The following is a 25628-nucleotide window of genomic DNA, read 5'->3' on the forward strand; positions in this document are numbered from 1 at the left end:
GTGCACCTGGTGGGCAAAAGATTACAATCATGTTAAGCATAAGTGGACAAGTGACAGTGACAGCATGGAATTCAAATGAGGAGATGGACAGGTGTGATAGGGAGAAAGGAGAAAATCTCCACTTAGGACAATTTAAAGACTTTGATCTCTGGTGGACAAACCAGAGACTTTGTGTCGAATTACTCCCCAGACGGATCGAGTGTTTTCAACGGAGAGATAGAAAAGACATACACACTGTAATTCTTTCGAATGAGCGGCCGTTCATGTGCAAAGTATTCGCATTTCCATGAGCAGAGTTCTCAGCTGTATGTATGTAGTGGGTCCATTCTGTCTTTCCCGCTCTTTATCTGTCCCCACCCTTTTCCATTGTCTACCAAGCCGTCATATCGGGTTTAGTCCACTAGGGACTTTTCATTGCATTATGTAGTAATCAATGTGTAAGCTATTCTGTTTGTGTGTTTATGTAATTCTGTGTGATTATTTAGTTAGTTAGTAAAAAAAATAATTGAGCCAATTTGTATATCGCTGATTCATCATTTATGCTAGGGTTTGTGCAGATATGCAAGGTTTTTGAGACATTCAGAATGAGACTGATAGACGGTAAATAAGAATTAATGAATTGACTGTGACTGATGTAAGAGATATTCATACAGTGGTTCCTCCTTTAAAAGTTGCGAGCTTGCACCGCGGGACTTAGAGGTACTCAGCATCACGGCTTCATTGCTCCAGATCACCACAAGGGGGAGTTAGAGCACACATTATGCATTTGGGTCCCAAGGTTTTTATATGACTAATCATATCGAGTGGTTCCAATGACGAATTTTGACGCGAGCCACCTGTGCCTGGTGGTGTTCTTCAACAAAGATGGCTGGCAAAACATTACGGTGGAACCAAATGTAAGTAGTTATAACGTCATAATGAGTCAAGGTTAACGTAGAGACAAACATTTGTGCATATTTTTTTGTCATAAAGTTAATTTCCGAAAATCGCTATTTAGCAAGTTATCTGACTAGCTAACGTTAGCCAGCTAGCTAGTGTTATAAGAATGAGTTTGTAATTCGTGTTGTATAATGTTTTAGGGACTCCTGAGAAAAACATTGGTGCAAAACTGAAAGTGTGAACCACCGCTTTTAAACATGTCAAGGCGACTGGAAACATGACCGAATACAAACAGTGTAGCTACTCCCTCCGCAAGGCAATTAAACAAGCTAAGCGTCAGTATAGAGACAATGTAAAGTCGCAATTCAACGGCTCAGACACAAGACTTAGGTGACAGGGTCTACAGTCAATCACGGATTACAAAAAGAAAACCAGCCCTGCCGCGGACACTGAAGTCTTGCTCCCAGACAAACTAAACAACTTATTTGCTCGCTTTGAGAACAATACAGTTCAACTGACACAGCACGCTACCAAAACCTCCTTCACCGCAGCCAAAAGTGAGTAAAACATTTAAATGTATTAACCCTCGCAAGGCTGCCGGACCAGACGGCATCCCTAGTCGCATCCTCAGAGCATGCGCAGACCAGCTGGCGGGTGTGTTTACGGACATATTCAATTAATCCCTATCCCAGTCTGCTGTTCCCACCTGCTTCAAGAGGGCCAGCATTGTTCCTGTTCCCAAGAAAGCTAAGGTAACTGAGCTAAACGACTATCGCCCCGTAGCACTCACTTCTGTCATCATGAAGTGCTTTGAGAGACTAGGATCATATCACCTCCACCCTACCTGACACCCTAGACCCACTCCAATTTGCTTACCGCCAAAATAGTTCCACAGACAACGCAATCGCAATAACCCATCTGGACAAGGGGAATACCTATGTAGGAATGCTGTTCATCGATTTAAGCTCAGCATTTAAAACCATAGTACCCTCCAAACTCGCCCTGTGCTACTGGGTCCTGGACTTTCTGACGCCCCCAGGTGGTGAGGGTAGGAAACAACATCTCCCCCCGCTGATCCTCAATACTGGGGCCCCACAAGGGTGCGTTTACAGCCCTCTCCTGTACTCCCTATTCATCCATGACTGCGTGGCCATGCACGCCTCCTCCACTCATTCATCAAGTTTGCAGACCACATTACAGTGGTAGGCTTGATTACCAACAATGACGAGACAGCCTACAGGGAGGAGGTGAGGGCCCTCGGAGTGTGGTGTCAGGAAAATAACCTCACACTCAACACAACAAAACAAATGAGATGATCGTGGACTTCAGGCCCCTATCTACATCGACGGGACCACAGTCGAGAAGGTGGAAAGCTTCAAGTTCCTTGGCGTACACAGTTAGCCTAGTGGTTAGAGTGTGGAGCCAGTTGTTCCCTTGGTGCTGTGGATGTAGATTAAGGCAGGAAACAGCAGAGGGAGCACCCCCCTATCCACATCGACGGGACAGAAGTGGAGAAGGTGGAAAGTTTTAAGTTCCTCGGCGTACACATCACTGACAAACTGAAATGGTCCACCCACACAGACAGCATGGTGAAGAAGGCGCAACAGCGCCTCTTCAACCTTAGGAGGCTGAAGAAATTGGGCTTGTCACCGAAAACACTCAAACTTTTACAGATGCACAATCGAGAGCATCCTGTCGGGCTGTATCACCGCCTGTTACGGCAACTGCTCCGCCCACAACCCTACATTACTCATCTCATATGTATATACTGTACTCTATACCATCTACTGCATCTTGCCTATTTCGCACGGCCATCGCTCATCGCTATATTTATATGTACATATTCTTATTCATATCATACCCCACATACAATTATCTGTGGATTTTGTGTTGTAGATACATATGTGTTAGTAGAGTACGGACCCGAGGGCACACACTTAATATGTTATGACATCTGTTGTGAATGTATTGTAATGTTTTAAAAATTCTAAAACTCCCTTAATTTTGCTGGACCCAAGGATTATTTGGGTATGATAAATAAGCAAACGTTTCTAAAAACATGTTTTCAATTAGTCATTACGGTATTGTGTGTACAAGGGTGACATTTTTTATATGTAATCCATTTTGAATTCAGGCTGTTACCCAACAAAATGTGAAATTAGTCAAAGTCGAAGGGTATGAATACTTTCTGAAGACACTGTACGTGTCAGCAGTGGTGTAAAGTGCTTTAAAGTACTACTTAAGTGGTTTTGGGGGGTATCTGTACTTCACTATTTACATTTTTGACAACTTTTACTTTCCTGAATAAAATAATGTACTTTTTACTCCGTACATTTTAGAGAAACGCCAATGCCATCCTCCTCACTTTCATATTGACGAAACAGTCTATGACTCTGTCATACAGAGTAAACTCCCAATGCCTTTCATTCTCCTTGTTAACGTGCAATCGTTAGAAAATTAAATTGATGACCTACGATTAAGATTATCCTACCAACGGGACATTAAAAAGATGTTACAGTTATGTTTCACCGAGACGTGGCTGAACGAAGAAATGGACAATATAGAGCTGGTGGGATTTTCCATGCACTGGCAGAACAGAGACGCTACCTCTGGTAAGACGAGGGCTGGGGCTGTGTGTCTTTTTGTCAATACGAGCTGGTGCGTGATGTCTAATATTAAAGAAGTCTCAAGGTATCGCTCGCCTGAGGTAGAGTACCTTATGATAAGATGTCAACCACACTATCTACCAAGAGAGTTCTCATTTGTATTATTCATAACTGACTATTTATCACCACAAACCGGAACAGGCACTAAGACCGCTCTCAACCAACTCTATAAGGCCATAAGCAAAGAAGAAAATGCTCACCCAGAAGTGGCGCTCCTAGTAGCCGGGGACTTTAAATCAGGTAAACTTATATCAGTTTTACCAAATTGTTACCAGCATGTCACATGTGCAACCAGGGGGGAAAAAATCGTAGACCAACTACTCCACACACAGAGATGCATACAAAGCTCTCCCCCACCCTACATTTGGCAAATATGACCACAATTCTATCCTCCTGATTCCTGCTTACAAGCAAAAACTAGAGCAGGAAGTACCAGTGACTCACTCAATACGGAAGTGGTCAGATGACGCGGATGCTACACTACAGGACTGTTTTGCCAGCACAGACTGGAATATGTTCCGAGATTCATCCAATGGCACTGAGGAATACACCACCTCAGTCATCGGCTTCATCAATAAGTGCATCGATGACGTCGTCCCCACAGTGACTTTACGTACATATCCCAACCAGAAGCCATGGATTACAGGCAACATCCGAATCGAGCTAAAGACTAGAGCTGCCGCTTTCAAGGAGCGGGAGACTAATCCGGACGCTAATAAAAAATCCCGCTATGCCCTCAGACGAACCATCAAACAAGCAAAGCATCAATACCGGATTATGATTGAATCCTACTACACCGGCTCTAACGCTCGTCGTATGTGACAGGGCTTGAAAACTGTACGGACTACAAAGGGAAACCCAGACGCGAGCTGCCCAGTGTTGAGAGCCTACCAGACGAGCTAAATGCCTTTTATGCTCGCTTCGAGGCAAGCAACGCTGAAGCATGCACAAAAACACCAGCTGTTCTGGAAGACTGTGTGATAATGCTCCCGGTAGCCGATGTGAACAAAACCTTTAAACAGGCCAACGTTCACAAAGCCGCTGGGCCAGACGGATTACCTGGACATGTAGTCAAAGCATGCGCGGACCAACTGCCAAAAGTCTTCACTGACCGAGTCTGTAATACCTACATGTTTCAAGCAGACCACCATAGTCCCTGTGCCCAAGGAAGCGAAGGAAACCTGCCTAAATTATTACTGCCCCGTGGCACTCACGTCAGTAGCCATGAAGTGCTTTGAAAGGCTAGTCATGGCTCACATCAACAGCATCCTTCCGGACACCCTAGACCCACCCCAGTTCGCATACCGCACAAACAGTTCCACAGATGACGCAATCTCAATTGCACTCCACACACCCTTTCTCAGCTGGACAAAAGGAACACCTATGTGAGAATGCTGTTCATCGACTACAGCTCAGTGTTCTACACCATAGTGCCCACGAAGCTCATCACTAAGCTAAGGACTCTGGGACAACACACCTCCCTTTGCAACTGGATCCTGGACTTCCTGACGGGCCGGCCCCTGGTGGTAAGAGTAGGCAACAACACGTCTGCCACGGTGATCCTTAACACTGGGGCCTCTCAGGGGTTTGTACTTAGTCCCCTCCTGGTTCACCCACGACTGCGTGGCCTAACATGACTCCAACACCATCATTAAGTTTGCTGATGACACAACAGTGGTAGGCCTGATCACCGACAACGATGAGACGGCCTATAGGGAGCCTAGGAGGACAATGTGTCCAGGAAAAAGTAGGTGCCTATATTATATACAGTATGATCTGGGGTATGTTTAGTAAGGCGCAACATTCTGAATGTTGTAGAAATGTAACAGGCCATATGAAAACAGCAAGTGTTACTCCAATATGTAAAGTTTATCTGAAAGGTGTTTCAGCCATATAAATAAGCCCCAGATGACATAACTTTATATACATTTATATGTACGTACAGTGTCTATTTTCCTGCAAGTATAGTGCAATGTACATGCATTTCTATGTATGTAGTGTCTGTTTCCCTGCAAGCACTGTATGTGACCTGACAATTAGTTACATCCTCTGGATGGCGGTATTGCTACAAATTTCTCTGGTTTAAGATGGTCATACCAGAAACAGCCCTCCACATGTTCAGTACAATAGACAAAACACATTACACCACACTACTTTAATTCATTAAGGCAAAGCAGTGCTATTCATTTAACATCACAGATGTATTCATAAATCTAGGTCTGAATTTAGATTTGAACAAAAAATGAACCACTCAATTTAGATTGTCACCTTATTTAAACTACTATTACTTTGATTTGAATAATGATGACAACATAAAACATGCAAGCAGCAAAGACTAATGTGCAGACAAATTAATTGGTGTCAAGTACATCCCTTTGTCATTTAGATTATCACAAGTGAGGTTATTCTGTAAATCATACATTTAACATGTCATAAGATTCTATTACTACTCTTGAAGGGGGAAGCTACAGGCTCCTCTCCTCACAAACGTCACAACACTGAAACAACAATAGAACGATATAAAGGTCAATATAGTGACCATCTGCTGAGGTCACTTCTCGCTGGGTAGGGTTTTGGTGTGGTGTTTCAGAATATGCTGTAGTATGGTTCGAGTGTGGTGTGACCTGTGCTGGATTGTTAAAAGGTCATATGGTTGCGATCTCCCCAGTGAGGTCACTTCTCTCTGCCGCAGTCGGTGCACAGGATGTCGTCACGCTGGGTGAGGAAGCCACGGCCCACTAGAGACACGGAGCACTGCATACAGGTGAAACACTCGCTGTGCCACTGGCGCTCCTCAAAAGAGATGTACTTGGCTCCTGCCAGACCTGTCACACAAGGATGCAGATATGGGTAGAATCTCAATTGCATACTCCTCGCGTCCTCTCCTCGCCTCCTTTAACTTGTCATAAAGCGGCAGGTAGCCTAGTGGTTAGAGCATTGGGCCAGTAACGGAAAGGTTGCTAAATCGAATCCCCGAGCTGACAAGGTAAAAGTCTGTTGTTCTGCCACTGAACAAGGCAATTAACCCACTGTTCCTAGGCCGTCATTGTAAATAAGAATTTGTTCTTAACTGATTTACCTACTTAAATAAAAGGTAAAATAGTAAATAAGGAGGAGAGGATGTGAGGAGTATGCAATTGAGATTCTTCCACAGACACATGTTAACACACCTAGAGCTCTATTTTAACAAACCTAAAGCAATGGTAAATCTAAGCGCTGGCTGTAGTGCTATTGTAATTTTCACAGCCGTAATTATGAGTGAAATAACTGACAACGGTGCGAAAGAGCTGGGTTGATGAATAAACAAGGTGTTAATGTGTTCCATGTCTTAATACTGCATGCGTTTGTCTCAAGTTTTGTAGCTTATTGACCGTCTGTGTTGTCGTCAATTCCAAGTCGGCTAGGGGCAGGGAATATTCTCTTCCTAGTCCTTTATGGATTGATAATACAGTTTATTAAATAGTATAGGCTACAGTAACGAGTAATAGCAGCAGTAAAAAAAAAAACATCCAGTGTTTCCTCAATAGCCTATATGTTTGGAGTGTTGGCAGTCAACATTGTTGTAATTGCCTACATGTCTTTATACATCGCACTTCTCCTAAAATATATATTTTTTATTGTATGTGTGGGGCACGTTCTCAATAAGCAAAATATAGCCTAGGCATACTGTTGATACTGCATTATAGGACCGAATAATTGTAATATGTTTGAAAGAGTGTGTCTTTGGTAACCTGGTGAAAGGCGCTCTTTGGAAAGCATGTTCAAGTTTTTTGTCATGAATCTTGTTCTGAAGACAGCTCTGCTGAGTGGTCACTAACTGGCACAGCTACAAAGTCATGCAATTTTATTTTAAAGCTAACTCTAACCTTAACGCTAATGATAACCATAATGTTTTCATACATTTTTACAATATAGCCAATATTGAATTTGCAGCTAGCCCATTTAGCGGAAGTTGCTCAGTTCTGCCTCTAGGACAAGACTCATCCCAATAAACGTCAACCTGCCTTTGGCGATGGATGCTTGAACAAACAAAATGAAGTATGCAGATAGGCATGTGTGTGTGTTTTTAGAATGTGCCGTATATTTTCAATTCAAGGCACTGAATCGAAGGGACCGCAGTGGAGAAGGTAAAAAGCTTCAAGTTCTTCGGCGTACATATCACTGACAAACTGAAATGGTCCACTCACACAGATAGTGTGGTGAAGGCACAACATCGCCTGTTCAACCTCAGGAGGCTGAAGAAATTTGGCTTGGCACCTAAAACCCACACACTTTTACAGATGCACAATCGAGAGCATCCTGTCGCGCTGTATCACCGCTTAGTATGGCAACTGCACCGCCCGCCACAGCAGGGCTCTCCAGATGGTGGTGCGGTCTGCCCAACGCATCACCCGGGGGAAAACTACCTGCCTTCTAGGACACCTACAGCACCCAATGTCACATGAAGGCCAAAAGGATCATCAAGGATAACAACCACCCGAGCCACTGCTTGTTCACCCCGCTATCATCCAGAAGGTGACAAACTTTATTTGTCACATGCGCCGAATACAACAAGTGTAGACCTTACTGTGAAATGCTTATTTACAAGCCCTTAACCAACAGCGCAGTTCAAGAAGAGTTAAGAAAATATTTACCAAACAAACTAAAGTAAAAAAAAATATTAACAAAAACATATACAAAAAATATACATAAAAAAGGTAGTTGTTCTGAATTTGTTAAATTACTTGTTAGATATTACTGCACTGTCAGAACTAGAAGCACAAGCATTTCGCTACACTCGCATTAGCATCTGCTAACCATGTGTATGTGACAAATAAAATTGGATTTGAACATCTGCTAAACACATTTGATTTGACAAATTGGCCATTTAAAATGTTTATGGATAGGATATTTTGCAAGGCCAGGACAAAAAATACAACTTATACAACTTAACCAGCCTTAGTAGCCTAGGGAAAGGGTAGCATATGGAGGGCTTGAAATAAAACGCAAAACAAGCAATCTGTTATTTAAAACGACAACGTTTCTAAATAGGTTGAGGTCAGGAACTTAAATCACTTTTTTCTCCATGGCAGAGTGCACACATAGGACTAAATGTCTTTACTCATAACATTTGCATGTCTATACAAAATACTAGGCTCCTGTCAATTGCATCGTTGCCTCTGCGTGAGGCAGACAAAAAAACGAAACAAAAATCAACTGTTGATATCGTATTATAGGAGGACTAAATACTGGAAGAATGTGTCTTTGGTTTTATTTTTATTTTACCTTTATTTAACTAGGCAAGTCAGTTCACAATGACGGCCTAGCAAAAGACAAAAGGCCTCTTGCAGGGATAGGGGTTAAAAAAAAAAAAAAGGACAAGGCAGACATGACAAGGCAGACACCACATCACTACATAAAGAGAGACTTAAGACAACACAACATGGATTGCAACACAACATGACAACATGGTAGCAACAACATGGCAGCAGAACAACATGGTAGCAGCACAAAACATGGTACAAACCTCTCTTGTAAAGAATATTTGCTGGTCTGTGGTGTGTAATGAGGAGCAACCAGAAGCTGCGCTTGACAGAAGCTGCGCTTGACATAATAAGTCTGGCAGCCCAACTGATTGGCAAAAGTACTGCAAATTAAGAAATCATGTGACTAAGCTAAATAAAAAGAAACTATACTATGAAGCAAAGATCAGTTATATAAAGAATGATAGTAAAAAGCTTTGGGGCACCTTAAATGAAATTTTGTGGAAAAAAGCCAACTCTGCTACTTCATTCATTGAATCAAATGGCTCATTTATCACAAGACCCACTGATATTGCCAACTACTTTAATTACTTTTTCATTGGCAAGATAAACAAACTTAAGGATGACATGCCAGCAACAAACACTGACACTACACATCCAAATATATCAGACCAAACTATGAAAGACAAGAATTGTACTTTTGAATTCCGTAAAGTCAGTGTGGAAGAGGTGAAAACAATATTGTTGTCTGTCAACAATGACAAGCCACTGGGGTCTGACAATCTGGATGGAAAATTACTGAGGATAATAGCAGACGATATTGCCACTCCTATTTGCCACATATTAAATTTAAGCCTACTAGAAAGTGTGTGCCCTCAGGCCTGGAGGGAAGAAAGTCATTCCGCTACCCAAGAATAGTAAAGCCCTCTTTACTGGCTCAAATAGCTGACCAATCAGCCTGTTACCAGCCCTTAGTAAACCCCTGGGGGAAAAATGTGTTTGACCAGATACAATGCTATTTCACAGTAAACAAATTGACTGACTTTCAGCACGCTTATAGGAAAGGACATTCAACAAGCACAGCACTTACACAAATGACTGATGATTAGCTGAGAGAAATTGATGATAAAAAGATTGTGGGAGTTGTCTTCTTAGACTTCAGTGCAGCTTTTGACATTATTGATCATGATCTGCTGCTGGAAAAACTTGTGTTATGACTTTACACCCCCTGCTATAATGTGGATAAAAAGTTACTTGTCTAACAGAACATTTATTTAATGGAATCCTCTCAAACATAATCCAGGTAGAATCAGGAATTTCCAGGGTAACTGTTTAGGCCCCCACTGACTTTGAGTAAAGCCAGAGTGTCTATGTATACGGATGCTACTACAGCGACTGAACACTTAACAAAGAGCTGCAGTCAGTTTCAGAGTGGGTGGCAAGGAATAAGTTAGCCCTAAATATTTCTAAAACTAAAAGCATTGTATTTGGGATAAAACATTCACTAAACCTCAACTAAATCTTGTAATAAATCATGTGGAAATAGAGCAAGTTGAGATGACTAAACTGCTTGGAGTAACCCTAGATTGTAAACTGTCATGGTCAAAACATATTGATACAGTAGTAGCTAAGATGGGGAGAAGTTTGTTCATAATAAAGCGATGCTCTGCCTTCTTAACAACACTATCAACAAGGCAGGTCCTACAGGCCCTAGTTCTGTCGCACCTTGACTACTGTTCAGTCGTATGGTCAGTTGTCACAAAAAAACACTTAGGAAAATTGCAATTGGCCCAGAACAGGGCAGCACGGCTAGCCCTTGGATGTACACAGAAAGCTAATATTAATAACATGCATGTCACTCTCTCCTGGCTCAAAGTGGAGCAGAGATTGACTTCATCACTACTTGTATTTATGAGAGGTATTGACATGTTGAATGCACCGAGCTCTCGGACACCGATGCATACCCCACAAGAGGTCTCTTCACAGTCCCCAAGTCCAGAACAGACTATGGGAGGCGCACAGTGAAAACATAGAGCCATGACTACATGGAACTCTAATCCAAATCAAGTAACTGATGCAAGCAGGAAAATTATATGTTTTAAATATTTTTTTAAACACATGGAATAGCGGGGAGTGTGAAGCAACACAAACATAGGCACAGACACATGCATACACACACGATAACATACGCACTATACACACACATACACTTGGATTTAGTACTGTAGATATGTGATAGTGGTGGAGTAGGGGCCTGAGGGCACACAGTGTGTAGTGAAATCTGAATGTATTGTAATGTTTTTAAAATTTTATAAACTGCCTTTGCTGGACCCCAGGAAGATTAGTTGCTGCCTTGGGGGATCTATAATACATGTAAAATACAAATACAAACATTATTGTGCACAGACAACAGCACAAAAGGCAAAAAGGTAGCGACAACAATACATCGCACGAAGCAGCCACAACTGTCAGTAACTATCCATGACTGAGTCTTTGAATAAAGAGATTGAGACAAAACTGTCCAGTTTGAGTGTTTTTTGCAGCTCGTTCCAGTCGCTAGCTGCAGCGAACTGAAAAGAGGAGCGACCCAGGGATGTGTGTGCTTTTGGGACCTTTAACAGAATGTGACTGGCAGAACGGGTGTTGGTAATCAGACGAGGGGCACTGAAATTGGGGATGGATAGCGTACTTGAACAAGCGAAATTACGTATGCACGTATGTGAATTGTGAATAATGAAAAAGCATGAGGGCAAAAAAACTCATATTTCAAAGCAATCTCAGTAGAACATTTAAAACCCCTTAATTCAAAGGCTACTTGGCTAATGGCCAGGATTAAAATACGCACCTGTGCAGTGCTGCTAAACCAGCCAGGTTGATCTATGGTTGTTTTTTCATCAAATGAAGGAAGGAAACCAATAGTTTGTTTCAAATACCATGACATTATCAACAGCGGTACCGCTAAGACCTGCTTTTTGTGAGTCTTAAGGGCACACGTGCTTGCTCAAGGGCACATCCACAGATTTTTCACCTTGTCGGCTCAGGGATTCGAACCAGTGAACATTCGGTTACTGGCCCAATGCTCTTAACCGCCTCCTTAGTGCCCGAAGAAAATAAAGCCCCTACGGTATGAAAACAGTATACTATGAAGAATAACGCTTGCAGACACACATACAAGTGCCCACATAAGATGTTACAAACACCAACAGGTGATGTGTGATTGCATGGCATAAATAGAGAATATGAATAGGAAAACGTAGCCTGAAGGGTGAGAAAATGAATGACAATATTCGTAGAGTGACTCACTGGTGATGGGTTTGGTGCAACCCACACACTTCTTGGCATAGAGGTTGCTAAAGCAGTCCAGGCAGTAGGGGTAGTTCTCTCTGGAGGTGAAACGCTGTCCTGATAGCTGCTTCTTACAGCCGATGCACAGGAAACACTCACGGTGCCAGGGTTTGTCGTTGTAGGTCACCCCACCGGTCGTGATGGCCTTAAGGAGATATACACACAGGCGGATGACACAAGTTTCAAGTTATGTCACATGCACAAGTAGAGTTAAACAATGCAATAATCAATAACAATGTATTACTAGAAAGGAAAAAAAGAAAAGAATAAGAAATATGAAATACACAAACTAAGTAAGCATACTATATACAGGAAATATTTAAAAAGTCTGTTCCAATACCATATTTACATGTGCAGGGATACTGGAGTGATGGAGATTGATATGTATAGGGGTAAGGTGACTAGGCGACAGGATATAAGACAAACAGAGTAGTAGCAGCTTGCTTGTGAGTGGGTGTGTGGGTGTGTAGAGTCAGTATAAATGTATGTGCATATTATGTGTGAGTGAGAAAATTATGGCGTGATTGTTTTTGAGTGTGTTGGAGTGTGCATAGAGACAGTGCAAATCCTGAAATGAAAGGTAAATAAAGATACAAGGTAAACTCGGTCCGTGTAGCTATTATGTTAATAATTTATTAGTCATATTGCTTGGGGATAGAAGCTGTTCAAAAGCATGTTTGTGTCAGACTTGATGCACCGGTACATCTTGCCATGTGGCAGCGAAGAAAATAGTCTATGGCTTGGGTGGTTGGGGCCTTTGACAATTTTCCAGGCCTTCTTCCTGATATAGATGTCCTGGATGGCAGGGAGCTCGGCCCCAGTAATGTACTGGGCTGTCCTCACAACCCTCTGTAGTGCCATGTGATCAAGGGCGGTGCTATTGCCATACCAACCAGTGATGCAGCCAATCAATATGCTCTCAATGGCACAGTAGAACCTGTAGAACCTTTTCAGGTTTGAGGGACCATGCCAAACTTTTTCAACCTCCTGAGGGGGAAGAGGCCTTCTTCACGACTGTGCGTGTATGTTTGGACCATTTTAAGTCTTTAGTGATTTGGACAGAGGAACTTTAAGCTGTCTACCTGCTCCGCTGACCCCCCTCCTTTTGATGTGGATGGGGGCATGCCCCGTTTCCTGTAGTCCACAACCAGCTCCTTGGTCTTGCTGACATTGAGGGAGAGGTTGTTGCTCCAGCACCACATTGTCAGGTCACTGACTCATCGTCGCCGGTAATCAGGCCTACCACCGTCGTATGATAGGCCTTATTGAACAGGTGAACCTCCATGTGCCCTAATTACAAACTGGTATGGGATCCGTAAATAGGAATACAAATATTAAATGCAGGCGTTATGAAACCAATAACGAGCCTACTGATTTTGAAACAAATATATACAAAAAGAAAATCTACAAAAAGGCATGCCCAAACAAAAGATTCAAACATTAACAAAAAGCCTCATGGCCAACAACCAAATCAGCAGCATAACAGCTTGCCAGCTGGTGCCAGCACAGCACGTGGACCTGGGTGCTACTGCCCCCTGGGGAAATGGAGTGTGGTAGTGGTAGTGAGCTGTAGTGTGCTGTCTAAATGACCTAACCTATTCCATAACACCTTCCCCAATAAGAAAAGACCTCACATAGTCACCAATATCTATTTTCCTTCCGAAAATTGTATACTTTTTTTCAGTTTCTTTTCCATAAACATCCTTAACACTTTACACTCGTACCCGTATACGGGTTGAAAATGGCAGATTTGAACACTGAAAACGGCCTAAATTGGAACGCAGTGGCTGTACAGTAACATGCTATACATTACGTCAGAGGTCAGGGTCTCCGCTTCATAGCTCTGTATGGGTTTTGACTGACAGCCGTTCTGAACAGGATCACCACACGCGATAAGAAGTTGACCTATCCGTCCTGCTAATTGGACAACTTTTGAAAATGTTTTGTTATCTCAGGGAGGGAAATGCTTTTAGATTAAGAGCACTTGATGTATTTTGAAAAAGGAGACGTTGAGGATTATAATAAATACCGCTTTGATGTCATACAAACAAACCAAATACCCTAGGTTGTCTTGAAGAGAATGAGCCTATGTTTGTTGTGTTGTGAAGTAAATTTATGAAAACTTGCTGAAAAACCAACTGGAAGTGAGCACACTGGTGGATCTGACTTTTCCACCAAACTCAATTCTTCACGCTCCTGATTCTCATCACAACACACAGCCGCGTCACCCTGCAAAACCTAGACCGGGTCTTCCAGCGAATTCTGACTAACCTTACAACCTGACTGAGAAGGCTCTCCTCCCTTCCATAGCTCAGAGAAAAACGTGTCCGCTAAAGTAACACACAAACACCCTCATGATCAGCCTGCTGACGAACCACAACCTACCCTACTTTGGCCAAGAACGTACCCCCTAAATTGACACATGAATCAACCTTGTCCTCAACCTGTATAGGGTACACTACATCACATATCTCTGCCAAGAAGTTCTCAGCTAGAGACACAAAAGACTCACCTTCCTCTCTAGGGAGAAATAGTTCTGGGTAACCACTGTCTAGTTTTGCAAAGAATATTTCCTCCAATTCCCCATACAAATCATCTCTTCCCTGTTGGATTTGCCATCAGCACTCTTCTGAACATAAGTAACTTCAAACTGGGGATTCCTCAAAACTCTCCTTGAGAGACTCGGCCCCTTGACACACCTGACTTTTCACTGAGGTTACACAAACCCTGATCACTTGTGGAAACTAGCTCCACTCTGATCACTGGAGGAAACTGGTTTAGCAACAAGACTGACTGGCAGGTAACACACACTTTCTCCCCTCTATTCATCCCTACTCATCTGCTTTTTCAACAGTGCTATCTCCTGTTCTAGCCTAGCCATTTCCAACATTCTTCCTCCTGACTGCTGTCCATCAGAAGCCTCGGCAAGCACTCACTCTACATCTCCCGTAACAGCACTGTCACCTCTAACTTGCTCAATTCCTCTTCTATTTCAACCTCTGGCATTTTTGTCACCTGACATAACTGATCCCTCTCTTGAAAAAAAAAACACTATCCTCTATATATGCGCCAACCCCTTCTGGCTCAAACACCCCGTAATCAAAATCAATACGCTAAACAGAACCTATTGAACCGACTGACAAAAATCACAATTAGCCACTACTACAGCTCGCTGCTAACCAACCAATACATGCACACGTTCCAAGCCCCAAAGATAACCACTCCAACCAGGCAAAAACCATGCACAAAAGCTACAGTTAGCCACTAGCCCAGCACTATCACAAAAAATTCACCAAAGCTATAAACCATAGCAACAGTTAGCCACTAGTCTAGCGCTAACGAAAATGCATCTGCCACAGAGTTCTCCAGACTCCAAACTGGTACATCTAATCCTGTAAAACAGTCAACACAAAATGTTCTGGCCCACGAGTAAAACATCTCAACTACCAACTACCAACTGCTAACATTTGACTACCTTCGCGGGCGAGTCCACACCAAACATTTCTGTTGACCAAAAAAGCATATTCTATCTTGATAACCTGCAAACCGAAACTCAGGCTGGCGCTACTGCAAATCTCACCTAGCAAATAAAAATGAGTCTACCAAACCATACCAAGTTTAAAACCACCCAGACTGCTAAGATCAGATCAAAAATCTCACATGCGCTGAATTCAATGGATGAAATGCTTACTTACAAGCCCTTAATAACCAACAATGCAGTTTTAAGAAAATAGAGTTAAGAAAATATTTACTAAATAAACTAAAGTAAAAACACAATTACAATAATAACACAATAAAATAACAATAATGAGACTATATACAGGGGGTACTGGTACCGAGTCAATGTGCAGGGGTACAGGTTAGTCGAGGTAATTTGTACATGTAGGTAGGGGTGAAGTGACTATGCATAGATAATAAATAGCGAGGGGGTGCAAATAGTCTGTGTGGCCATCTGATTAATTTTTCAGCAGTCTTATGGCTTAGGGGGTAGAAGCTTTTAAGGAGCCTTTTGGACCCAGATTTTTTTTTATGTAGGCAAGGCATTTAAGAACAAATTCGTATTTACAATGATGGTCTACACCGGCCAAACCCGGATGATGCTGGACCAATTGTGCGCCGCCCTATGGGACTCCCAATCACAGCCGGTTGTGATACAGCCTGGATTGAAGCTCCGGTACCGCTTACCATGCGGTAGCAGAGAGTACAGTCTATGACTTGGGTCTTTGACAATTTCTGGGGCCTTTCTCTGACATTGCATAGTACATAGGTCCTAGATGGCAGGAATATTGGCCCCAGTGATATACTGCGCTGTAGACACTACCCTCTGTAGCGCCCTCTGTAGCGCCGAGCAGTTGCCATAGCAGGCGGTGATGCAACCAGTCAGGATGCTCTCGATGGTGCAGCTGTAGAACTTTTTGAGGATCTGTGGACCAATGACAAATCTTTTCAGTCTCCTGAGTGGGAAAGGTGTTGTCGTGCCCTCTTCACGACTGTCTTGGTGTGTTTGGACCATGATAGTTTGTTGGTGATGTGGACACCAAGGAACTTGAAACTCTCGACCAGGTCTACTACAGCCCAGTCGATGTGAATGGGAGCGTTTCCTGCAGTCCAAGATTTTCTCCTTTGTCTTGCTCACGTTGAGGGAGAGGTTGTTGTGCTGGCACCACCCTGTCAGGTCTCTGACCTCCTCCCTATAGGCTGTCTCATCGTTGTCGGTGATCAGGCCTACCGCTGGTGTGTCATCAGCAAATTTAATGATGGATTTGGAGTCGTGCTTCGCCACGCAGTCGTGGGTGAACAGGGAGTACAGGAGGGGACTAGGCATGTACCCCTGAGGGGCCCCCGTGTTTGTTGATTAGCACAAATAATTAGGAGCCTGTAAAACGGCAGCCTTCCCCTCTGGCGGATTACGTAATCTGACCCAATTGAGCACCCAAATGTTAAAATGGAAATATGTAACGTTTTTTGCTACATGAAAAAATTCACATAGAAATTTGAGTTATAGATCTATCATTCTACTTGAAAGCATGTCTAAGAAGCAGTAGATCTGTTCTATGTGCACTATTTCTATGTTTCCCGTTCATCAGTTTTGTTTTGCGTCTTTTACTTTCGGTTTTGTACACCAGCCTCAAACAGCTGAAACAACAATATTTTTGGTCCAGGAAAATATATTTCACAGCGGTTTAGATGGAATAATGATTCTCTATACTATACTATATAATATTGTCACATAATCTGAAATTAGGTGAACTATTAGAGTTTTAGCAACCTGGAAATGGCGGAGCGATTTCTGAATAGTGCAACTTTAACATTTATCCCGGACGAGCCCCCACATGTTACAAAACCAATAACTAGCCTACTGATTTTGCTGCACTCGTTAGGTTTAGGGGCCCTAGTGCTACAGCACCCTGGGGGAATGGAGTGTGGTAGTGGTAGTGTGCTGTCTAAATGACCTAACGTATTCCATATCACAGGATCCTTCCTGGCTAACCATGATTGGCTGAGATAATGAAGGGGTTAACCATGCTGATGTGTGGGTCTCTAGCACTGAACAAAATCTTTCAAGGGCATTTTTCTCCTACTTGTCTTCTAAGTGAGATAACACTTTTATTAACTTTTAAAACAGCATAACTGTACCATGCTTACTCCAATCACAGTGTATTATATATCATTTTGGAGCTCTAAATCTGAACTACTGGAAAACAGATTGAGTTGAGTCTTGACATACACGACACATGCAATTACACATTCTTCTAGAGTGCTGCTTATGTCTACATCCTAACATATTCTGTCATGGTGTAAATATAAACCTGTAAAAGAACCGTCACTATTTAACATACAGTCCAAACCATGAGACTGTAAGATTCTTACTTTTTTACAGGCACAGCACTGATAGGCAAATTGCTTCTCAAAACAGGACACACAGAAGTAGCCGTTGTCTTTGGGGATGAAGGACTTGGTTCCTATTGGCTGCTGGCAGCGGTGGCACAGGAAGCAGGTCTCATGCCAGCTGTTCCCCTTGTACTCCATTTTGCGGGAACCTAGCACAGGCGAAGGACAGCTTAGTCAGCACATGGAAACAAGACACATAAACCTACTGCACCAGTGGAGGCTCCTCGGAAAAGGAAGGAGATGACCATCCTACTGAATGAATTTCATAAAATATTATTTTCAGATAAAACTATATTCAATATATTAACGTCACCAAATAACTGATAAAAACACTTGATTTTCAATGAAGGTCTACAGTAGCCTCAACAGCACTCTGTAGGGTAGCACCATGGTGTAGCCGGAGGACAGCTATTTTACATCCTCCTCTGGGTATAATAACTTCAATACAAAACCTAGGAGGCTTATGGTTCTCAACCATAATTACTGACTTACACAGTAATTATGACGACTTCCAGAGAACATCCTCCAACCTATCAGAACTCTTGCAGCATGAACTGACATACATTACCAGTCAAAAGTTTGGAAACACCTACTCATTCAAGAGTTTTTCGTATTTTCTACATTGTAGAATAATAGTGAAGACATCAACACGATGAAATAACACATATGGAATCATGTATTAACCAAAAAAGTGATAATTGCAGCCCAAATAAGTGCTTTACAGAGTTCAAGTAACAGACACATCTCAACATCAACTGTCTCTCAGGAGACTGCGGGAATCAGGCCTTCATGGTTGAATTGCTGATAAAACTCAAAGGACATCAAGTTAAGTCAAGAGTCTTGTTTGGGCCAAGAAATACGAGCAATGGACATTAGAACGGTGGAAATCTGTCCTTTGGTCCATGAGTCCAAATTTGAGATTTTTGATTCCAACCGCCGTGTCATTTTTAAGACGCAGAGTAGGTGAACGGATGTTCTCCACATGTGTGGTTCCCACCGTAAAGCATGGAGAAGGAGGATGTTATGGTGTGGCAGGGCTTTGCTGGTGACACTGTCAGTGATTTATTTTGAATTCAAGGTACACTTAACCAGCATGGCTACCACAGCATTCTGCAGCGAAATGCCATCCCATCTGGTTTGCGCTTAGTGGGACTATCATTTGTTTTTCAACAGGACAGTGACCCAACACACCTACAGGCTGTGTGAGGACTATTTGACCAAGAAGGAGAGTGATGGAGGGCTGCATCAGATGACCTGGCCTGCACAATCACCCGACCTCAACCCAATTGAGATGACTTGGGATGAGTTGGACCGCAGAGAGAAGGAAAAGCAGCCAACAAGGGCTCAGCATATGTGGGAACTCTTTCAAGACTGTTGGAAAAGCATTCCAGGTGAAGCTGATTGAGAGAATGCCAAAAGTGTGCAAAGCTGTCATAAAGGCAAAGGGTGGCTACTTTGACAAATCTAAAATCTAAAATAGATTTATATTTGTTTAACACTTGTTGGGTTACTACATGATTCCATATGTGTTATTTCATAGTTTTGATGTCTTCACTATTATTCTACAATGTAGAAAATAGTACAAATAAAGAAAAACCCTTGAATGAGTAGCTGTGTCCAAACTTTTGACTCATACTGTATGTTGTCCAATCAATCAAAGCACAGCAATCTGGTAGTGAAAGCTACAGCTAGCTAGCAATGCAGTGTGTAAGTAGTTGACTCAAAGAGAAAGAAAGACAATAGTTTAACACTTTTGAACAAATTAATTTCTTCAAAAATGAAGGAGAAGTAGAGAGAGAGAGAGCTACCTATATTTCGTTGTATTTTTTTCACTTTCACTTACCTAGCCAGCTAATGCAGCTAGCAATTTAGTCTACTCAAAAACAGTTTTGAACAGAGATGAATGGTATTTCTGTAAGGCTATCCAACAGATTGTGGGGGCTGTTTTGTTAGACTTCAGTGCGGTTTTTGACATTATTGATCAGTCTGCTGGTGGAAAAACATATGTGTTATGGTTTTACACCTCCTGCTATATTGTGGATAAAGCGTTACATGTCTAACAGAACACAGAGGGTGTTCTTCAATGGAAGCCTCTCCAACATAATTCAGGTAGAATCAGGAATTCCCCAAGGCAGCTGTCTAGGCCACTTACTTTTTTCAATCTTTACTAACGACATGCCACTGGCTTTGAGTAAAGCCAGTGTGTCTATGTATGCTGATGACTCAACACAATACACATCAGCTACTACAGCGACTGAAGTGATTGCAACACAACAAAGAGCTGCAGTTAGTTCAGAATGGGTGGCAAGGAATAAGTTAGTCCTAAATATTTCAAAAACTAAAAGCATTGTATTCAGGACAAATCATTCCTAAATCTTTCCTAAACCTCAACTAAATCTTGTAATAAATAATGTGGAAATTGAGCAAGTTGAGGTGACTAAACTATTTTGAGTAACCCTGGATATTAAACTATCATGGTCAAAACATATTGATACAACAGTAGCTAAGATGGGGAGAAGTCTGTCCATAATAAAACACTGCTCCACCTTCTTAACAGCACTATCAACAAGGCAGGTCCTACAGGCCCTAGTTTTGTCGCACCTGGACTACTGTTCAGTCGTGTGGTCAGGTGCCACAAAGAAGGATGTTGGAAAAATGCAATTGGCTCAGAACAGGGCAGCACGGCTAGCCCTTGGATGTACACAGAGCTAATGTTAATATAGTGCCTTCGGAAAGTATTAAGACCCCTTGACTTTTTCCACATTTTGTTACGTTACAGCCTCATTCGAAAATGGATTACATAAAACATTTTTCTCAGCAATCTACACAGAATACCCCCAAAATGACAAAGTCAAAACAGGTTTCTACAGACTTTTGCAAATGTATTATGAACAAAGACAGAAATACCTTATTTACATAAGTATTCCGATCCTTTGCTATGATACTCGAAATTGAGCTCAGGTGCATCCTGTTTTCACTGATCATCCTTCAGATGTTTCTACAACTTGATTGGAGTCCACCTGTGGTCAATTCAATTGATTGGACATGATTTGGAAAGGCACACACCTGTCTATAAGGTCCCACAGTTGACAGTGCATGTCAGAGCAAAAACCAAGCCATGAAGTCGAAGGAATTGTCAGTAGAGCGACGAGACAGGATTGTGTCTAAGCACAGATCTAGGGAAGGGTACCAAAAACTTACTGCAGGTATTGATGGTCCCCAAGAACAAAGTTGATTTCATCATTCTTAAATGGAAGAAGTTTGGAACCACCAAGACTCTTCCTAGAGCTGGCTGCCCGGTCAAACTGGTTAATCAAGGAGGTGACCAAGAACCCGATGGTCACTCTGACAGAGCTCTAGTTCTTGTGTGGAGATGGGAAAACCTTCCTCTGTAGCACTCCACCAATTAGGCCTTTATGGTAGTGGCCAGACAGAAGCCACTCCTCAGTAAAAGGCACGACAGCCCACTTGGTTTGCCAAAAGGCACCTAACGACTCTCAGACCATGAGAAACAAGATTATCTGGTCTGATAAAACCAAGATTTAACTCTTTGGCCTGAATGCCAAGCGTCACGTCTGGAGGAAACTTGGCACCATCCCTACGGTGAAGCATGGTGGTGGCAGCATCATGCTGTGGAGATGTGTTTCAGCGGCAGGGACTGGGAGAAATGAGAAATGAGGCCATGCTCATAAAAAAATAAAATCATCCCTCCTAATCTTCAATGGCACCGACAGCCACTGTACTGCACATACAGTAGTAGGCCTGCAGAAATAGAACACCTCCACCAATAGGGACTGAGCAGTAGTGGTAGTTATTGCTATATCATATCAAGCATTTTTCAGGGAAGAACAATGTGAACTAAAATACATATTTTAGAATAATCAATATCATCATCAATGTTGTCCTACAGCACCTGGAATGATGGTTTTCTTGCAGGTGGAGCACTTGGAGGAGTACTCATGGGAGTAACACTCTGTGCAGAGAAGTTGTTCATCCTTAGCTGCAAAGGGCTTTTCTACCAGAGGGCGGCTGCATTTGGCACACTTGAAGCACTGCTCATGCCAGTGGCAATCCTTATAGGACAGATCCTATCAAACAAACATACAGACAGTGTTAACCATGTAATGGATTGATTGGATTTATGGTTATTATTGCCACAGCAATTTAAATGATTCAATTGAAGAATTTGAAAGATTATGATTTATAAATAGTACCTTACTGAGATTACTGTCTTCCTTATCAACTGTCTTACCTCATCATCTCAAAAAAAAAGTTTGGTTGTTGGTATCGTTGGTTTTTGTTGTCATTGGCCAATTTCTGAAGAAATTATATATAGCTTAAAACCTGTTATGGCTGCAAGGGGCAGTATTGAGTAGCCAGTTAAATCGTGCCCATTTCAAACGGCCTCGTACTCAATTCTTGCTCGTACAATATGCATATTATTATTACTATTGGATAGAAAACACTCTCTAGTTTCTAAAACCGTTTGAATTATTTCTCTGAGTGAAACAGAAGTCATTCTGCAGCACACTTCCTGACCAGGAAGTGGAATGTCAGAAATCGATGCTCTGTTCAACTTCCTGCCTATACATGGGCATGATACGTAAGAGTCTACATACACTTCATACACCTTCCCCTGGTTGTCAAGAGGCGGTGAGAGAAAAAAAATTGTGTTTATCTTGGTCTGAGGTGGAATTAAAGCTCTTTGTTTGACGTGACCGTCCACTTCCTGTTTCTGGAGCGCGCGAAAGAGGACATGGATTTGCCTTCTGTTTTGCTTTCGTTATGGACGACTAACATCTCCGTCTTAGATTTTATTTGATACATGTGACCATATCATCGTAAAGTATGTTTTTTCAATATAGTTTAATCAGATTATTTAAATTTTTTCGGGAGTTTTGCCGTGTTCCGTTCTCTGACTTTGTTGACGTTGGAGAGATCCGTAGCACTTGGCAAGTGCCCATGCTAAATGAAGAGGGACATTTGCCGTTCCAGATCCAAACAACGACTGTTCTGGACAAAGGACACCTTGTCCAACATTCTGACGGAAGATCACCAAAAGTAAGAAACATTTTATGATGCTATTTCTAATATCTGTCGTGCATGTGAACTGGTCGTCGGCGCCCAAGTGTTTCTGGCTATTGTGGCTATGCTAATATAACGCTACATTTTGTTTTCGCTGTAAAACATTTAATAAATCGGAAATATTGTCTGGAATCACAAGATGCCTGTCTTTCAATTGCTGTACACTATGTATTTTTCAGAAATGTTTTATGATGAGTAATTAGGTATTTGACGTTGGTGTCTGTAAATATTATGGCTGCTTTCGGTGCAATTTCTGATTGTAGCTGAAATGTAAACTATGATTTATACCTGAAATATGCAAATTTTTCGAACAAAACATATGCTATACAATAAATATGTTATCAGACTGTCATCTGATGAAGTTGTTTCTTGGTTAGTGGCTATTTATATCTTTATTTGGTCGAATTTGTGATAGCTACTGATGGAGTAAAAAACTGATGGAGTAAGAAAAGTGGTGTCTTTTGCTAACGTGGTTAGCTAATAGATTTACATATTTTGTCTTCCCTGTAAAACATTTTAAAAATCGGACATGTTGGCTTGATTCACAAGATGTGTACCTTTCATATGCTGTATTGGACTTGTTAATGTGTGAAAGTTAAATATTTAAAAAAAATATCTTTTGAATTTCGCGCCCTGCACTTGAGCTGGATGTTGTCATAAGTGTACCGGTGTCGGGCTGCACCCCAAACAGGTTAATTAAAAGCATGTTTTTTAAAGCCATTTTGTTCTCATGGAAAGTCATTCTTTGAGAACAACAATAATTCATGTCAAAATGTCATGGGATGCAAATTGTTGTTGGTGGCCCATTCTTTGTTTGAAGGTATGTGCACTTAAGGAGTGTGGCTTTAAGACAGTAATGCAGTTCAGTTAATTAGATGTCTATATAAACCTTGGAAATATGTTTTTCACAACTTTGCTGGTTCAAACCATCACTTATGAAAGGCTTTAAAGCCCCAATGCAGTGTTTTTAATTTGTGTGTTTATTTCATGAGCCTCCTTTTGCTATTGAATCGCTCAGTCTGACCGTGTGGCTGTGTTGATAGAAATGTAAATTTACGTATTTACTTACATAGCCCTTATTGGCGGATAGGATCGTCTAGGCTCTAAAGAGCCTACCCCCTTACCCCTTCAAAGTAGGAGGATACATATGCAAATAAAAGATGATTGGTCATTGGTCAGAACAACCAGAACAGATTGTGACATGATCTGGGCCAAAAACTCCATCCCACCTGAACAAGCTGAAATTCCAGGTGTTTATATTTTCTTCAAAAACCTCTTAGACTCAGTGTTATTTCGACCTCATGGTGTGGAAATATCATTACAAAAACAGAAAATCACATTTTTTTACTGCACTGCCCCTTTAAACCTAACAGTGTACATAAGCTGACGTGCTTATGTACACTGAGTATACCAAACATTAGGAACACCTTCCGAATATTGACTTGCACCCCCCACCTCCCCCATTCTTGATGCACATGGAAAACTGTTCAACGTGAAAAACCCAGCAACGTTGCAGTTCTTCACACAAACCGGTGCGCCTAGCACCTACCACCATACCCTGTTCAAAAGCACTTCAAAATGTTGTCTTGCCCATTCACCCTTTGAATGGCACACATACACAATCCATGTCTCAATTGTCTCAAGGCTTTAAAATCCTTCATTTTTATTTATTTAACCTTTATTTAACTAGGCATGTCAGTTAATCTGTCTCCTGCCCTTCATCTACACTGATTGGAGTAACATCAATAAGGGATCATATCTTTCACCTAGATTCACCTGGTCAGTCTATCTCATAGAAAGAGCCGGTTTTCCTAATGTTTTCTATACTCAGTGTATCATACTCTATACACATGAAAATATGCATTATGTGGGGTCAGTACAGAATTCTTACCTTACAGTTGCACCCAATAGGCAGAGAGCACACTTCACAGCAATTGGAGAACAAGTTCTCATAGCACTTAGTGCAGTACTGAGTATCCTCCTTCATGACATATTTATTTCCCAACAAGGACTCCTTGCAGTAATGGCAGTCAAACCGCTCTGTAGGCATGCTTGCTCTTTACCTGCAGGTCAAAGACACAGAAATGAACAGCAATAAAATACCAAAATATTATTTGTATCCTGAGGAAAAACACTTCCTTCCTGCAATCAGGAACCAACCTATGTCCTTCCCCATACATTTCAATGTCGTCTGAATTCTAAGTGATGACTTTAAAACATATATTTACCTCTGATGATGTCGCTTCCAAGGAGAGACTGAATTGAGGGCTGCAGAGTGAGGACCAGGTGTGGGGATGGAGAAGGGTAAACCAGGATTAAGTGGTCACATCATTGAAAGGCACATCTATAAATACTAGCCCTCTTATTACTAGTAATCTCTGAGGAGAACATACGTGTTCCACTACACACTTCTGCACCTTTTAAGGGAGTTTGTGCTGAGCATATTGGCATACATTTATGTTGTTTAAAAAGTTGTGGTCATAAATCTGAATATTGTGGATGGGGAAGGCATGTTGGT

General features: G+C 41.9%; 1 protein-coding gene across 1 annotated transcript; it reads right to left on the bottom strand.

The window, feature by feature from the left end:
- Positions 1-5730: 5730 nt before the first annotated feature.
- On the bottom strand, positions 5731-25415 carry fhl5 (four and a half LIM domains 5). The gene is made up of 6 exons (XM_038969671.1): positions 25339-25415; positions 25002-25173; positions 21939-22113; positions 18005-18174; positions 12092-12278; positions 5731-6370 (listed from the first exon to the last, which is right to left on the bottom strand). Exons 2-6 carry the CDS (start codon positions 25158-25160, stop codon positions 6219-6221), a joined length of 843 nt encoding a protein of 280 aa, XP_038825599.1. The 5' UTR covers positions 25161-25173; positions 25339-25415; the 3' UTR covers positions 5731-6218.
- Positions 25416-25628: the final 213 nt, after the last annotated feature.

This window comes from Salvelinus namaycush, chromosome 30 (genome assembly GCF_016432855.1).
Source record: "Salvelinus namaycush isolate Seneca chromosome 30, SaNama_1.0, whole genome shotgun sequence".
Taxonomy (NCBI): domain Eukaryota; kingdom Metazoa; phylum Chordata; class Actinopteri; order Salmoniformes; family Salmonidae; genus Salvelinus; species Salvelinus namaycush.

Coding starts and splice junctions, on each gene's coding strand:
- fhl5 (XM_038969671.1), bottom strand. CDS start 25,160: ATGCCTACAGAGCGGTTTGACTGCCATTACTGCAAGGAGTCCTTGTTG. Junction 18,175..21,938: donor CAAGAAAACCATCATTCCAG/GTGCTGTAGGAC, acceptor CGCCTGTGCTAG/GTTCCCGCAAAATGGAGTAC. Junction 6,371..12,091: donor TTGCACCAAACCCATCACCA/GTGAGTCACTCT, acceptor CTTGTGTGACAG/GTCTGGCAGGAGCCAAGTAC.